Source organism: Nothoprocta perdicaria, unplaced genomic scaffold, assembly GCF_003342845.1.
Source record: "Nothoprocta perdicaria isolate Ctin4 unplaced genomic scaffold, notPer1 scaffold_82, whole genome shotgun sequence".
NCBI classification, from domain to species: Eukaryota; Metazoa; Chordata; class Aves; order Tinamiformes; family Tinamidae; genus Nothoprocta; species Nothoprocta perdicaria.
The window spans coordinates 1,410,287-1,427,665 of record NW_020456110.1 but is presented as its reverse complement, the minus strand read 5'-3'; the positions used below and the strand labels follow the sequence as shown (position 1 = coordinate 1,427,665).

At 34.3% G+C, this 17,379-nt stretch overlaps 1 protein-coding gene across 1 annotated transcript in view; it reads left to right on the top strand.

Moving 5' to 3' along the window:
* GNA14 (G protein subunit alpha 14) overlaps positions 1-14,566 on the top strand; it is a 33,722-nt gene extending 19,156 nt beyond the window's left edge. The window contains exons 2-6 of the mRNA XM_026051999.1: positions 8,344-8,498; positions 10,201-10,329; positions 11,568-11,697; positions 13,191-13,344; positions 14,372-14,566. Of these exons, the coding sequence (XP_025907784.1) occupies positions 8,356-8,498; positions 10,201-10,329; positions 11,568-11,697; positions 13,191-13,344; positions 14,372-14,562 (747 nt within the window). The 5' untranslated portion in view covers positions 8,344-8,355 and the 3' untranslated portion in view covers positions 14,563-14,566. The remainder of the gene's footprint in view (positions 1-8,343; positions 8,499-10,200; positions 10,330-11,567; positions 11,698-13,190; positions 13,345-14,371) is intronic.
* The last annotated feature ends 2,813 nt before the right edge of the window (positions 14,567-17,379 follow it).

The window sequence follows — 17,379 nt, the reverse complement described above, 5'->3', positions numbered from 1 at the left end:
AAATAGAGGACACAAAATAGACAAGTTATTGAAATCTGCAATTCCAGTTATCACAGATTAAAGAAATAGTCAAATACTGTAATATGTAGACTAGATGGATCTTAAAATGACAGATCTTAAAAATATGAATGGTCTAGGAAAGGCTATTATTAGCTGATATTCCATCAAGTATATAATACAATATTAATATTATTATATATAATTATATATTATTGTCATATATGTAATATATAATGTGCCATATTTGTCCAGAAAGATGGAGACAGTTTTTCCTGAGGTGGAGAGACTCTTTTTGATCTTCCTCCCCASTAATTCATACCAGCATCAGACATTTTGCGACAATTCTTGGCAGTGTTTTAAAATATTTCCTGTAATGCAGATTGTTCAGCACAATGTCTTTGCATTTGCACAGTCTTTTCCAGGACTTGCCGTTTTGTCCCATTTTTCCTTTTCTCTTCTGCAGAAGCAGCATCTCCCTCCCCCACAACTTTTTTTTTTTTTTTTTTTTTTAATGATTATTGACTCTTTGCATGCTTGGATTAAATAACTCACCTCTCAATTTTATCTAAAAGGGCATGTTTCCTATGTTTCTACTAATTGCTAATTTAATCTTGTCCTTTGGACACTGCAGTAGTCCACACCCTTCTTGAAGTATGAACTGAGAGCCAGAAGCAGTTTGCCACATGTGGCTTTGTTGTGCCAAACATGCTGTGCTGTGTACTCTTGCCTGCTCACACATCTGAACTCCGTGGTTATTTCTTTTCCTGCAAAATAGTATTTCTAATTCATGCTCAGTTTATGATTCACTTTAAGTCCCAGTTCAGTTTTTGCAGAATTTCCTCTTGCCATCTTGTGTTCAAAAAAAAATCAGGAAACTTCTAGTGTCCCCACAGAGAAGTGGCATGGGCAGTTCATTCATTGGATCTCTCATTTATCTTTCAGTGTCTACCGCTGTTCATGAGACAAATATTGTAAATGAATGGGAAAGAGAACTTTGCAAATTAGCCCAGCAACTCTTCCCTTCCTCCCCCATCTTTGTTTTTATTAAGAAAAAGAAACTTGGCATCCTAAATTGTGCGTCAACCCAAGTGAAAAGTTACGTATGTTCTTAACATTGAACTTGCTAGCATTTTTTGCAGGTTGAAAGTGATGTGCGTAATCTTACAAATAAGATTTCAGATGATCATTTACATTAACAGGAAACAACGATCCATTTGCAAGTTATACTCTGTCTTTAGCAGCCCTGAAGACTTTTACACTTCATACATTTTCTGCAAAGATGAAAAGTTACCACAGTGTATGTACGTCATAATGTGTGTAAAGAAGTCTGCTTGGATTAAGAGAGTACTGGAAAATCTTGCTTTATGGGAGACATTTTAATTCTTCAGGAGATGAGCATGCTGTTCTCCTAGTCTGTCTTTCAAAAGAAAATTAAAAAATGTAATACTTCTCTTAAATTTTAACATGCCTTTTACTGCCATAAGGACATAATGAGGAGACAATGTCCCCTCTTTTTAAAGACACAGTGAAAAGTAAATAAGGGAAAGAGTATACATCTCACTGTTGAGCTATCCCTCTCTGGTGAGAGGGAGTGCTTAGGAAAGCAAAACTAAAAACACATGGAAGATTCCACACCATTTCTAATGGAGATCATGAAATCAAGCTGTGACCCAAATGTTTTTGCAGGGTGCCAAACAATGGCCTCTGTCTATTGTAGAGTAGAAAAATGAAGATAAAGTGCCATGGGATTGTATGTAGGATCAGATCTGATCAAAAGGATCAGATGTTGAACTGATCCTTTTTTCCACTCTCTCTTCCCTCTAGAAACTTGGAGTGTTGGAAATCTGAGGCTTGAAAGTCACAAATGAGATGATACATTTTAGTCCACACGTGTGTATTCATACAGAAACAACTTGCTGTTTTGTGTTTGAAAACATAAACTTTAGCATTTACATATATATGTATGTGTACTTAAACACACATCTTGACAAACAGCAAATATAATTAATGGTAGACTGTAAATTGTTTGATGTTGCAAAGGTGAAAACATTTGATACAGATCATCCATTTTGCTTCCTAAAATCTGACTTGCTTCTGAATGTCTCTTTACCTCCCCAATTCCAGTTGCTAACTGAGCTCTAGGCAGTGGTGTTTTTATTACTGTGTTGCTCAGTGGTGGCTCTGCTCAATGCAAGCTAGTGCATTTTTCTGCTATTGGCACTGCTAGCACAGCTGGGAGATGGGCTGGTAGTAACAGTGGTGCAAAACTGASAGCACAAGCCTACTGCAGCCCCACGTGCAGACCAGGCTCAGCAGAGAAGAAGTAATCAAGACTTAAAGGGAAAGCAGTTTTTGATTGGTACAGGACCGAGATGATACTAGTTTTTAATTTGCAAAAATGTAGTCCTCAGTTGAGTTTACAGATCTTTTCCAGATATCCATACTATGGCAATGTGCCTTTTCATATGCATAAAGCAATGCACTGTTAAAGCTGAAAAATGAGAAACTGCAAAATAAGCAAAACTTAGTTATCTTAAGAACATTATGTCCTACCTGTAAATGTTTGAGTCTCAAAGTCCCCTGATCTTTTCAGCTCTCTTAATTTTCCTCTTTCAGAATGTTCTTTCACTTGAAAACTGAAACAAACACTGGTGTAGGCTTACCTGAGAGTACTTACCTTCTATCTTTTCCCTTTTCCCTGTGATGGTCATACATTTTATGTACAGTACAGATATKTTTTTTCAGCTTCATCTTCCTTAGCTTTAAGGTAGTTTCATGCACTCTATTTGATAAAGCAGTCATAGGTGATTGTGTAGCCAATCTTACACGTCTTTCAGTGTGTTCATCCAAGCAATTGTTACAAAAATAGAAATTGAGATAGAAAGATAGCAGGCTTGAATGAAAATTTGAGGAACTATGTTCTGCACTGGTTGTAATTCAGCAAAACTTGGTATTAGGCAGCCTTGCTAGTACTGAGGTTGATTACATTAAGCATTTGGGTTTCTGTTTGGTTCCAAATAATTTTTTAAGATCCCCCCTGCCCTCAAAAAACACTTTGCATAACTTCATAGTAAAACTTAAAGTGTTATTTGTAAACATCTGTTACTGAAATCATACACAGCCTGAGAAAAGCAGCCTCCCATACCAACTGTCCTGAATTATAAAATCTTAAATTTTCCATTCTATGTATTCTCATTTTCTTTCTTGAAAGATAAAATGTATCCTATTTAATATGCCATATTAACTGATAGGACTGTTATAAAAAATAAGATGAAAATGAATTCAAAAATTGAGCAAAACATGAGGAATTTCAAATAATAATAGAAAATAGATCTGCTTGCAGGCTTAATTAGGTACTTGYAGGAAACAAGTACTTAATTGAGTATTTCTATAGACTCTGTAGTGAGAGATAGTATACGTTTCAGTGGCCCTATAAAAGTAAACATGAAATGAGATACAAAATCTATCAATGGTCACAAACTTTCTATTCACCTGGCATGCTAATTTAAATATCCTGTTGTCCTTAAATATCTGTTGATAAATATTGCTTATTGAACCAATTTACATCCCTGCTCTTTGTTAATTACCTTCCAACACTGAATAACCAATRTATTTAAGGGATATAGGACACACTTTCAGGATTTAAGTCTCCAAACCAGACTGATCTTCATAGAAAGTTATTCAAATGAGTGAAGAAATTCTAAGTAAATTCAGGCCCTGGACTCTTCCTTTTTGCAAATTAGATTTAACATTCAGTTTTCCAAGGGATAAAACGTAGCTGCAAAGGATCGAATGAAACATTTTATTTTCCACATATTGAGATTMAGACTCTCCAAAATGCAGCTATGCTGAATTAATCAGTGTTCTGCATCACATAAAACTGTTGAAGATAAAATGTATTTCTACATTTAAATGTATTTCTCCATTTAAAATTTGACAACTTTATACATGTAACTTTTATACATGTCTTGTCCAGCAAAGATTTGACCTTACTAAAGGTTGAATTCACCACCTTCAGCTTGTGCCCTTCTGCAAAATATGAGAAAGTTGCTTTTAGCCAGCAATATTACTGTGTAAAATGAAAGAAAAGTAATATTCAAAAACCCTCCCGATAAAATAAATTGATGATTGATTTCAAAAGTATCCCCTATGGTACACTCCAGTCTTTAATTGCAGGATTAAATTTGATTTCCACTGTAGGCCAGTATAATAGATTTTGAAAAGCCTAATAGATTTTTAATATTGTAAGTAGCTTAGCTACATATTTTCAATATATTTGCCAAGTACTTTTCCATGCTTTTGTCATACATGAGCCTTTTTCTTTCAGATCAGAGAGGTCTTTTTCTATATTTTTATACTCCAATATAAGTTAGCTTTGTTTTACTACTTGTGTTCTTTTTCTCTAGCTGAAGCGTACCACCTAAAGCAGAGGTCTGTTTAAAAGAAAGATCCTCCTGAAGTAAGGTAGCTTCACCATAGGGCTTTTGAATGTGAAATCTTCATCAGTTGTAATGCTGCTTCTACTGTTCTTACCGTGTTTAAAGAGAGCATAATATGCTATTCATATTATAATTGAGTGAATTCTGCAGTTGATTTGTTGCTTGTATTTCATTTTTAAAAATGAGCCGGTAACTGACATTGTTAACACGTGTTTGTACTGGTTTGYATTTCCCCTCCTTGTTCTTTGGTTAGATCTGTAATGATTGTASGTATTTTTGATTTGTTCTCTCTTGAAAGCACTTACTGCTTTTGTACTTCAATAGTATGTATTTTCACAGTAGTTCTGGTCTGGTCTACAATTTCTTAGTGGYAGGTGAGAATTCCATCATCTTCCACTCCTGCTTTGAGAGAAATAAAAATTAAATTTCTAGTGCACTCAAAGTTGCAGTGGAAAAGTTTTAAAGTATGACTCGGTCCATTAGAAACACTCAGGATTTCTTCCTGCCAAAATCCTATTATGAAGTTTCATGACATTTAAACTACTTTCAAGGTATGTTGCTGGCAATATCAAAGTATCCTTGTTGAAGTGTAAACCTAGATTATTATTAAGTGTTGAAAAGATTTAATAACTAGTTTCTGTAACTSCTGTTTTAGATTCTGTAGAAGAGTAATACAAACTGCATAACCCTTGTGTAACATAGCATGATTCTGTTACCTTTTACAGGCTTAATTAAAGGTAAAAAAAAGCAAGGTATTTTATCAGACTTTCAAGAGCTTTAACCAGTGACAAAAATAATCATCAAAAATCCTTTAGTCTAGTAGATGCAAGAATTAAAAAAAAAAAAATCTAATTATCGTAAATGCTTCTTATTTTCCACGGAAAGAGATGCCTTTAAAGGATATGTGGGGTTTCCTTAATTTTGCTAGGGCTTGCAAATTTTCTGTTCAGTTGCAACAAATATGTTGACTTTGAATAGAATTTAGTAATCTGAAAATAAACTACAATTATATAAATGTTTGACTATGAAAGTTACTTAAAACTAGATGTACAGTCAGCTACACAGTTTCCTTTAGCACAATTGTATAGAAAAATAATTTGTTTTGAGCATTACACTAGTCAGAGGCTGAAGCAACAAGCATGACTGTGATTGTTACTTATGAGGAATATCTGCTATTAGCACTAAGTGGTCGTCCCTTCTCCTGCTGCTGACTTGACCAGCTGTAGAAGCTGCAGGACTCTCTCACTGCTGGTTTTGAAGGACTTTGTACTTTTTCCAAGGCCCTTCAAGTGTATTTCAGGTCTAATCTCCTCTCTCAGCTCCTACCTGCATTATAGCACATTGTCTCCTAAGATTACTCATTTATCTTCAGGACTGTTTTTAAAGGAAAATCAAGTTTTATATATCTAGCTTTTGTGTCATGTTATCTGCCCACAGTCCATACCAGATCAATTTTTAATACTAATGGGTGTGTTTAATGAGGATGAACAGTACATATCACTAGAATGATACTAAAATCATGTAGTGCTTTAGGAAATTTTTCACCTGATTTTTTTCTGAAGAACTTTTTTTTTTTTTTTTTAATTACAGGAGAGAGAGTAGTTGCCAAAGTTGAGTACTATTTATTAAAAGCTATGAAATGACAAATAAACTGAAATGATTTTCCCAGAAAGGATTTCTTTTTTTACTGGCAACTAGTAAGGTAGCTGAGGTTTGCAGATATAAACAGTCATGAAATATTTCTTTTTTCATAAGGAAATTATAGAAGTGTTGGTTTTCYGGCTACTATGTTAAGCCCTCTTAGACACATGCAAATTTTATGTCAAATGAAATTTGACATATGCCTCAGTCAAAATCCTTTTTTTGATGGGAATGTCAAGGAGCAGTCCTCTCCATGCAGCAAGCTGACCTTTCATCTTAAAGTTAACAAGAAAATAATTTTGAAGAATTCCAATATGACACTGTTTTGTCAGGTTTTCATTTGCATGTGTAAAAAGATCCATTATTAAAATTGTAAAATGAGCAATCTATATTTAAATGTTGAATAATTCCWATGTAGTAATGTGAACAATAACAACGTAGTTTAAGTTTAAAAAAAACCTGCACACATCTCTTAAATGACTAATTGGGCATTTCTCTGCTTAACACAACAGTACATGAATTTAGTCTTTTATTTCTCCTAAATACATCATCATTTTAAATGGTGTTTTCTGCAGCCTTTTCTTAATACTGGCTGTTGAAAATCACAGAAGGTGAAACTTTTTCATAAAGCTCTAGAGAAGAATATCTGTTCTGTGACTTGAGCAAACTGAAGGAAGAGTTACTTGTACTGTGAACAATCTGTTATCCTGCACTTGCACTTCACCCGTTAAGAGTGGAAATATGAGCACTAGCTATTGTGAGAATGCCAGGTCTGTAACACCCGGGCCTACGTACACGGAGTGCCTCAGTCAGATGCACCTCACAGGTTGAGCCCATCCCCTCTTACTCTACATCAGTCTCCAGTATTTGATGTAAGCAAAATTCTATTTTATTCTATATTTGATCTATTCAATATATTGATCTATTCAATCAATATCACCTGTTTTGTGATATTGCCAGTTTTACCCGTTTAAGTTAAAAAATGTTATAGGTTACCAAATGTCTCCAAAGGAGCAGAAAGACATTCTAACAAGTATTTTTAGTTAATAAACTACTTCAAGTTGATTAACTTTTTGTACTGTAGGAATGCAGTTATGATGGTTATGTTAAATTTTTTTAGGTTTTAATTTTATTATACACATAGATATCCTAATTTTTGTATAATAGAATAGCTCTAAAATTAAAGATAATTCTAATCAGGGAAAATTTTCCTAGACGTTACAACAATATTGTGAATCTTAATATGAAAACTCAAGAGAATTTTCAGAACATTTTATAGATCTACAATATTTAAAATGAATTTGAACTAATCATGGAGAAGTTGCTTTTGAGATATTTGGCTGTGTTTTGTTGTTCCCCCCCCAATCATTGAAGATACAGAGTCATTAAGACTCCTGCTTTCTATCCAATGTCCATCTCCCTTTGAACTAGCAGATAAATAAGTTTACAGATTTTTCTGATTAGGATCTCAGGTCCAAAACAGATCTATATGCAGCCTTACTGTTTGTTGCTTCTCAAGCTAAAAATCAAGGAAGTGAAAAAAACTTACTTGRCTTTTAAAGAAGATATCAGTTCAAAACAGGATGATAGTTGATATTGATTTTGATGCTAGTAATGTAGCATCAACAAATAAATAAAAAATGATTAGGATAAGGAAACTAAGTTCACAGTAAACAATCTCTTATGTTCCAAACATCAAATAAGTTAATTTAATTCAAAATTAAATGCATTTTGTAGCAGTACCTTTCAAGAATTCAAAAGATATTCTTAAATATCATTATATACACAGCARAGAAAATTAATTATTGCCACAGAGCCCTGTGGCTGTATCTCAATGAGATCCGTTAAGCAAAAGATACCTTGTATAAATATGATTCCCTCAGGGTGCTTGTTTATCCAAACTTTGTTTTAGAACCAACCAGAAGTTAAAGGACCTATAACAGACATTTACAAAAATCACTGCTGTTATGAATTGGGATTAAAATATAGCGATTTTTAAAATGGTCATCCTTCATTGAGCAGAGCTACCCTTTCCAGAAAAAAAAAATTACGTCAGGTAATAGCAAGCAAGAATGAAGTACTCAGTATCATTTGACTTAAAAATTAGATACRTTGAAGGATTACACTCACTATTGTTTCCCTTTCTCCTGGGTTTCTTTTTGATGCTAAATTGTGTATGTGGAAGTGATTATCATAAAGCGAGTGTKTTTTGTATGCTGTTAGCAACCCTTTTTCTCAGTAATGTGATCGTTTAATTGATCAGGATAATGTTCAGATGATCAGAGAAGTAGAAGTGGATAAAGTGACAGTCCTGGAAAGAAAACAAGTTGAAGCAATCAAGAAGCTCTGGGAAGATCCAGGAATTCAAGAGTGCTATGACAGACGGAGGGAGTACCAGCTCTCAGATTCTGCAAAGTAGTAAGTATACTGCATAACTGTAAGATTAATTCAGACTTTACAAAAGTTAATGAAGACATAGGTTTGCTCTAATTTTATTATTGATACCTGTGTTGGTCTCAGATAAACAACATTCTTTTAATAATAAACTAGTTTTCAGCTTTCTGAACATACTGAAACCATTAGCTCTCCCAATTCTGAGGTCAGCACAGCTGGTACATAACTAATTCTCCTGTGGGGAAAATCATGAAGAACAGCTGTACAAGATACATTGACAACAAGTAGGCAGGTCAGACAGTTCATAGTTACTTGAAAAGTAAAGGATATAAATAAGAATGAAGATATGCTCCTATTCCAGCTTTCCCTAAATTTCAACTGTGGGGGAAAAAAAAAAAAAAAAAAAAAAAAAAAAAAAGCTTGAGAGAACAGAAAATAACTTAACTATGTCTGCAAAAGACAAGTTGCAAGTAACAGTCTTAATTTTCAGCAAGGAAGATTTAGATTAATCAGTTACAGTTAGACTTAACAAATGGTTCCTGGATCTTTAGCCTAATCATTCCTGACAAATGTTTGTCTGTTCTGTCTCTAGCTTGGAAAAGTTTCTAGCTTGTTCTGTTTTCCTGGCTTGGAAAGGACAGATGCCGTTTTATCATCTAGTTTAGCCCCACTTACTGTCTATGATATCAGCCAAAATTGAAATTTATCTTTATTTTAAATTTTACTTGCATCTTCTTTTTACTATTAGTTACAGCTGACCTTGGAAAAGCAATTCACTACATTGTTGGAGGGAAGAAATTGTCTTATTTATAAAAGAAATCTTGTTAGAATGGATAAGCAGTACATTTATTTCTTTTATTTTGATTTCGACTCCCAAATCTGAGGGATGATTGGGCAGAAAGGGCAGAATGCATTGATGCTCTCCCTCTTTCATTTTGTGTAAATAAAGCAAAGTTTCTACTACCCCTGCAGTTAGAATTTGGAGCATGTTTTTAGACTTTGTGTTGATCCACTGTTGCCTTCTCGTGGTGAGAGGGGAGATTGCAGATGATGCTGTATGTCCAACTGGCAGCATACACTGCTCTTCTCTCCCGGCAAAAATCCGTTATCCTAGATCTTAATTCCAGCTCTGAAAAGCACAAGGAAAACTGATGAAGCTAAAATTAGGAATGACTGTGTGATTAAAGGAAAAGCTAAAAGCATTGAAAATGCATATAAAAATGTTTAAAGTTGAAGCATCCACATTTGCAGTGTTTTCCATTAATTACTTTTTTTTTAATTCTGTCCAACAAACTTTCACATTTTTATGTGCTATTAGTATCATAAATAAAATTGCAGAGGATAATTCTATCAGTAAATATTATGGGAAGGATTAGGATTTAAATTTTTTTGTTCGGATCACCATTCTGCTGCCTATTTTGGGGTAGAGTAACCGTTGCTGGCATGAAACAAGGCAGAACCTTTACTGGGAACTGTGTTTGTTCCTGTTTGACTAACATCTATCAGAAGAGATGCTGCTGAATACTCAGCGGACAAGTTTGGCTCTATCTTAAATGGTGAAATTTACTTTTGCATAAACCCTGCTCTATTACTGCAAGATAATACCATCCATCTACTTCCAAGAAAGCCCTAGAGTGACTGCTGATAGGTGGTTCTTTTTGTTTATAGCTCCATGACGGATTTATGACTCATTAATTTTGTTTCTACTATATATTTAACTTTTCAGTTATCTTACTGACATTGATCGTATTGCTATGCCCTCATTTGTGCCAACTCAGCAAGATGTTCTCAGAGTCAGAGTGCCTACTACAGGAATTATCGAGTATCCTTTTGATTTAGAAAACATTATATTTAGGTAAGACTTAGCAATGAATCACTGCATATACAGCTATATTATGAAAGCAGTTGTTGAAACCTCAGTTGTAAGATTCTAAAAACTTTTTGTATATGTTGTTGACCTGCAAATTTAATACAGTAATTTCCAGGTATTTTAAAACTTTCCTTCTGAGATTTACTGAAATTGTATAATAGAAACCTTTCAAAGTATTCCAAGCACTACATATTCCAAACTGTTAGTTTAATTTAAAAGGAGTTACAGGGGTTCAAAGGGCAGGTATTTGAAATGCATGGATTCCAGTACAAGAAAATATTTTAATTCCATTTTGAACCAACAGTTGCTGCTGCACCCCTTTTGGAAGAGAGGCCTTAACAGACCTGATAAGTCCTTCCTTAAACTGACAACTTATAGTTAGGCAAAGAAAGAGAGGGAGATAGAAACATGAAGGGAAGGAGGAGAGTAAGAAAAAATGCGTATAATGCATAAAGACCTGATATTTAGTGTAAATGTGTCTCCCAAAATGGGAGAAAAAAAGAAGGCAAAAAGTGATATAAAACCCCTTAAAAGCACCTTATCTGGTACTGGGCAAACTGCTGTAGCAGTTGGCCTTCCTGCTTTTTATAAGGGAAGGCAGATTTTTTTGTATCTCCTTGAAGAATATATGTTCTTTGACAAAACTACCCATTTCTGTAATGAAATTGCTTGAAGCTAAACACAGATTCTACTGTGATAACACATTATCAAAGCAGCAAATCTGTCAATTTTCTTTTTTTCCTAGACATTTTACCTTGGATAAAATGTGGAAAATATGTGTAGAAACTATCGGCAAAATTACAGGAGTTTAATATGGAATTATTGTAGTTGTGAGCATTTTGAATGTTTTTAGTAGTGATGTATTTGATATATGTAAATGTGAGAGCACAGGTCATTTTTGTGCATATTTTTAATTTTGGAGTATGTGGAGTGCCAAACTGAACAGACTTAACTCTGCCTTCATAAAACTAACGGCAGCACTTAAAGAACCAGCATTATTGTCTCTCAAGATGGCATACATGTGTCATATATCTACACTAAACTACAGTGGAAGTTGTGACACTTCAAGTGAATCAAGTTTGAATATTGAACATAACATACAAAGATATATTCCTTATCATTTGTATGTCTCAAGTAGGCAAGCTGTTAGAGGGTGTTTTGCTAATATTTAATGCATCTTAAGAAAACAATAAAAAATGTGAACTGTATTTCTCTTTTAACAGGATGGTGGATGTAGGTGGCCAAAGATCTGAAAGGAGGAAGTGGATTCATTGTTTTGAAAGTGTTACTTCCATCATTTTCTTAGTTGCATTAAGTGAATATGATCAAGTCTTGGCAGAATGTGACAATGAGGTAAGAAGTTGATGTATCTTAATTTGGTACAGAGAAAAGATGCATATTTTTGTAAGAGAGCAGACACATGTATTTCACAAATTAACTTAAACACACACACACATACCCACAAGTATATTGAGAAACTCTTTCTAGGAAATACCAAATATAAAGCCAGTAGACTACACTGCTACGCTAGATTCTTTTTGTCATCTTGATACATGCTGTACACAAACCAAAGATTTGTTATACTGTGGTTTCAGTGAACAACCTCTTCTCTTTGTGTATCAAATTCATTAAATCACTGCTGTTTTAACTGACAGATTCCCCCAAAGCTCTAAATTGTATCGAATGTTTAGCACCTTTAATGTATCGTTCCACTTCTTACCTTGTTTTGGAGTCTGTTTTGTTCCTTCTGGAATGCACCCAAGTCCCTGAAGTTTGATAATTAACATGTGTGCACCAGTTCAAGAGAACTGAGGTACAGTAACTTAAGAGTCTAGTTCCTTCCCAAGATTGGAAGATGTAAGATGAGCTGTCCATCTGCTTTGGATAGCTGTCATTACCAGTAGCAGATGTTTTAGCAGTGGATGCAAGAAAACAAAAGTGACCAAACAGAGAAAAACATGTTAAAGGAATTACATTACTTTCGGTTGAGACTGCTTTACGTCCTGAAGTATGAGGATGTTCAAACATTCCTCCTCATTTCTTAAAACCTTTGAAAATCTAAGGCACCCAAGCCCCCAGGTCTATTTGAACCATGAAAAGTATACCCTAATGCTGGAAGTTCTGCCAAACACTTTTTCAAGTTTTCAAGATTCACTTGCTGAAGTGCCAGAACATCTTCAAAGTTTTATTTCTCGTGATGCAAAACCAACTTTGGTTGCCGTAAGTAATTTTGTTTTTCTTTCCACAGGTCTTGGAAATTTTGCCATTTTTTACGTTAGAAATTAGGAAGTATTTACCCAAGATAAATAACTGTCATCACAAGTTTTTGTGTAGACATTTCTACCAGTTATGTCCAAATTTTTTGTTCTTTAGCTAGCTCTCTCAAAAGGGACAGCACGACCACACTTTATTACTGGTATAGATAAGTAGATACTTCGTTGTCCTTTAGTTATGTTAGAATATGCTAATATCAGATATTTGACCCACCATGCCCTGTGAAGTGTTCTCTTGGTGAAGCCAGGAAAGGCTCTCATCAATCAGTCCAGGGCTGCTCACTAATCCATATAGGATTTCAGATAATTTCTATTGCTGAAGCTTACCTTGAATTTCATACATCATCATGCTATTCAGTTGTGATGCAAAACTCAGTGAGTGATGAAAGCACTCAAAGTGATGAGCAGAAAACACCTTGGTGTTACTCTTGAGTAACAGGCAGCCAGAGTATCTGTGCTTAGTAAAAGTAACACTAAACAAGCGTCCAAGGAAAACTTTATGATCTGTGGTTGATGAGATTTGCATATACTATTCTTTAGAGTGTAATTTCGAACTCATTTTTGTGCTTGTAGAATCGAATGGAAGAAAGCAAAGCCTTATTTAAAACTATCATCACATACCCYTGGTTTCTGAATTCTTCAGTCATTTTGTTTTTGAACAAAAAAGATCTTCTAGAAGAGAAAATCATGTATTCACATCTAATTAGTTACTTTCCAGAATACACAGGTAAGCATTTATCTCAGAACTCTGTTCACAAGTATGATGTTATATTTAAATCAATCAATTTTTCTCCATTAAATTGGGCAAGGAAAATGGAATTATTCCAAATACTTGATACCTGTCCTTTGCAATCCTTTCAGATACAAACCTACATTGCTGGCTTCTAATTTAGCATATATAGAGATATAGATATATAATATTTATTTCTTTTTTTACACAGGGTCTTAACACAGTTCTTGTAGCTCTTCTGTTAGCATTACAGTGGCAAATTCATTTTCATTTAGTCTAATATGATATCCAATGTACATATTACGCTCTTCCCTCTTTGAATGGATGAGCACACTACATTTCAAATAACACCAAGAGATGAGAAGCATCTTTTCCATTTAACCCACTTTAYTCTCAAGATACAAGACACAGGGGAGACCTGGGTAACATGTCTATTAATCCTACTCTTTATGTGGTAAAAATCCATACTATATAGTAATACATTGTGGGTCTGTATAGAAGTACAACATAAAAAAGCAGCCTGAATGACTTTCCTGAGCAAATGTTACTGATAACTACAGTGTCAAAAGAATGAGACAAATATCACCAGTCACCCTATTACTTAAACAGTGTTTTGCCCTACAAGAAATGTATCATACTGAATCCAACAGTTAAATCATAATAACTCTTTTCATCCTTATAAGCTACAGTGAAAATAGATGCATGTTTTGGCCAAAGAAAATACGTATAATGCAAAGGATTTGAAGAACAATTTGATTTCTTTTATATACAACAAACTTTAAAGATATGCTGTATACTTTGAGATATGTAGGCTGTTACAATAAACTACTTTAAAGAGGGCAAGTTCCTCAGATATTAGAAAGCAGAAGTACTCCACTAATACGTTAATGAAAAAATGCCATCAAGGACTATGGATTTATAATTATTTTATAGAAAATTAGCCTATTCACATACTTCCATGTTTTTTTTTTCCTAACACGCATCTTTTAAATGTTCAAAAATACTAATTATGCTTTTTGACTAGGACCTAAACAAGATGTCAAAGCTGCCAGAGACTTCATTTTGAAGCTGTATCAGGATCAGAATCCAGACAAGGAGAAAGTAATCTACTCCCACTTTACTTGTGCCACAGACACAGAGAATATCCGCTTCGTCTTTGCTGCTGTCAAGGACACTATCTTGCAAATAAACCTGAGGGAGTTCAACCTGGTTTGAAGGAAGATATTGTTTGCATCCACAGAGTGCAATTTACTCATAGTATAGTCTGCATTGATACAAAATAATGTCTTTTAAAATGCTATTTACAGAAATGTAAGTGGGGGATATATTTACTGAAGAAGTAATGAGTTATGAAGTTTACTTTTTTTAAAGCTATTTTCATATTTCCTATTCATATTCCCACCCATTTCATATTCCATTACTAATTTCACCTGGGTTTTTTATGACACCTTTTGGAATTAAGAATATTATTTAAAAGAATGTACGTAACTGCACTGCTGTCTGTCTGGCTTAAGGTTTTTTTCACTTATCATTTACAATCATAGCTTATACAATTTTAGCAAACGATGCCTTACAAATGACAAGTATGTGTTATTTTAGGGTGCTAGATACTTTAAAATATTCTGAGCAATGTAGCTGAAACACGTGAGTAAATATGCTACATTTTTTAGCAGCATCTCTTTATACAGCTGATATGCCAAAAACATTAATGTTTTTGAAAACATTACAGAAAGTTATTGGTGATTCCCTTTCATTTTCTGCCTTTTTGTTCAAGTGCCTAACACTAATATAGTATATTCCCCAGTTAACAGAATGACATACTAAGATCTTTGYAGGTAGCCTATATACTTCTTTCTTGTCTTATGGAGAAAGATATGTCTATTACCAGCAAGGTGTTTATTAAACCTCTTCAGTGTTCATTGTCATGGGAGGAACAACAGGTCATCCACCAAGCTGCCAGTGATGATAAACGGGGCTTGAATTGCTCGGTGTGAGCAGAGGAACCCCCATTCTGTGCTGTCCAGTGTCCTGCCACTGAGCTTCACAGGTAGTTAGGCAGAGATTAAATAGCAGCAAAACCTCTAAAATTCCCAACATGATCAGATCCCAGATACAAGCCTCCATTACAGATGCCAGCACTTCCGTCACTTTTTGCTCACCATCAAAGACCTGACCATTTTGCCATCTGCAAACTGGCAAATAGTTACATGTTAATAGTTACATGTTAAAAGTGGAAGTCACTGGCATTTGTTCATCTAAGCCAGCAGCACTAGTGTCAGAGATTATTTTAGTAGAACTCTGTATTTCCACATCCATTCAGCCCCCCCAAATGTGGTAAGATTGTTACTGCATATAAATACATTAGAATACTTTTTTCCCTCAAGCAGAATTATTATAATATCATAATAAATTTTTAATATCATAATAAATTTCTGTACAGTTTCTGAACAGCACAAAAAAAACCCTCAAGTTATAATGATTGTCAGTATGAATAATGTGTCTGTGTACATTTATCCAGGTAGACAGCTCAGTCCTGTGAAAAGAACATCTGGCCTTTCACTGTCCATAGAAAAAGTTTAATGATTAACCAATAAAACAGCCTGGTCCATTTTCTACAGCAGTACAGAAAAAGCAAAGTGTGGCTGCAGCTCTTTCTGGTTTTAAGGAAAAGTGTTCAACCTTTACCATTCACTTGGAATCATCACAGCTTTTTAGGACTGGAGTAAGCTCTAAAAGACTGTTCATAAATTCCTTTAAAGCTCTTCTTTAAAAGAAGAACATTTACTGATATCTAGGCTTTCTTTTTTTTTTTTTTTTTTTTTTNTTTTTTTTTTTTTTTTCTTTTTCTCCTGATAGGACGAAATGGTAATAATAAACACTGAGGCAACGGTGCGGTAGTGCAGCATGTCCAGGAAAAAGATAGGTACGGTGATACTTACTGAACTACAGAAAACCAAAGAGGAGTAAGAAGGAAGCTCAGAATAAAATAACAAGTCAGTGCATGTATATTTTATGTCCGTAAGTCACCCCTGAGAAATTTGAATCAACCTAATGTTGATGCCGCAGCTATGCAGCCCCAAACTAGACAATTTTTGTTAAAAAAAAAAAAGTTGCCATAACATCTTCACATTACTTCAGAACCTCCAGTTACACAGGAAACTAGACAGAAAAAAAATTATAAGACAGTCCATTTGATGGAATGAAAAAGGAAGAGAACTTGCCAGCCATGCAAAATCCTTGACCTGCTTGGAGCCCAGTTTGGAGCCCTGTAGGGATTTGGAACATTTTAAAATCTAAAGTATTTCACACCCAAATCAACATTTGTTGTCCATCTAAAAAGCCCATTGCTAACATAAATTTTGAGTCTAACTTTGCAAAAGGTAAGATTCCCAGCGTTTTACTGTCCCTGTCAATATGACTAGAATAATTTATTTCATATCTCTTTAGGAACATCACATCAATGTAACATTAGGGAAATGTATTTCTCAGTGCTTGATACAACAAAAAAGCAAAACCCATGAAAGTAAAAATCTGGACAAGAAGCGGCAAAATCAAAACCAGCAAAAATCCATCTTGGATTCCAGTGTCTTAACATACTATGGCTGTTGTAACAGTCAGGCTTTTCCCTTCAAAAGTATTACAAAAATATTAAAAACTCTTATTCCAGATTTGCCATAAAAACAACCGTCAAAATCTCTTATAAAAATCTCCTATGAGTAGAATTTTAGATACCTAGCTTTATCTTACAGCTGCAAAAGCAAAAATTAATATATTTTTAATAAAAATATAATAACATATACTTGCTTATTCTGACCAAATAATTCCAAACTAATCCACCAGTAAGAATATTAATAGTCAAAACTTTAGTAAAGTTTTAAACAGGAAAAGGTGTCAGTTATTGACTACTATGTTCAATTTTGGACAGGAAAAGAATATGGCATGTGGCAGGAATGGCATAGCTGAACATGATAATAAGCTTTTGAAGCAAGATGATTAATGTGTTTTCTGTATGAAAGTATAAGTATTCTTTGT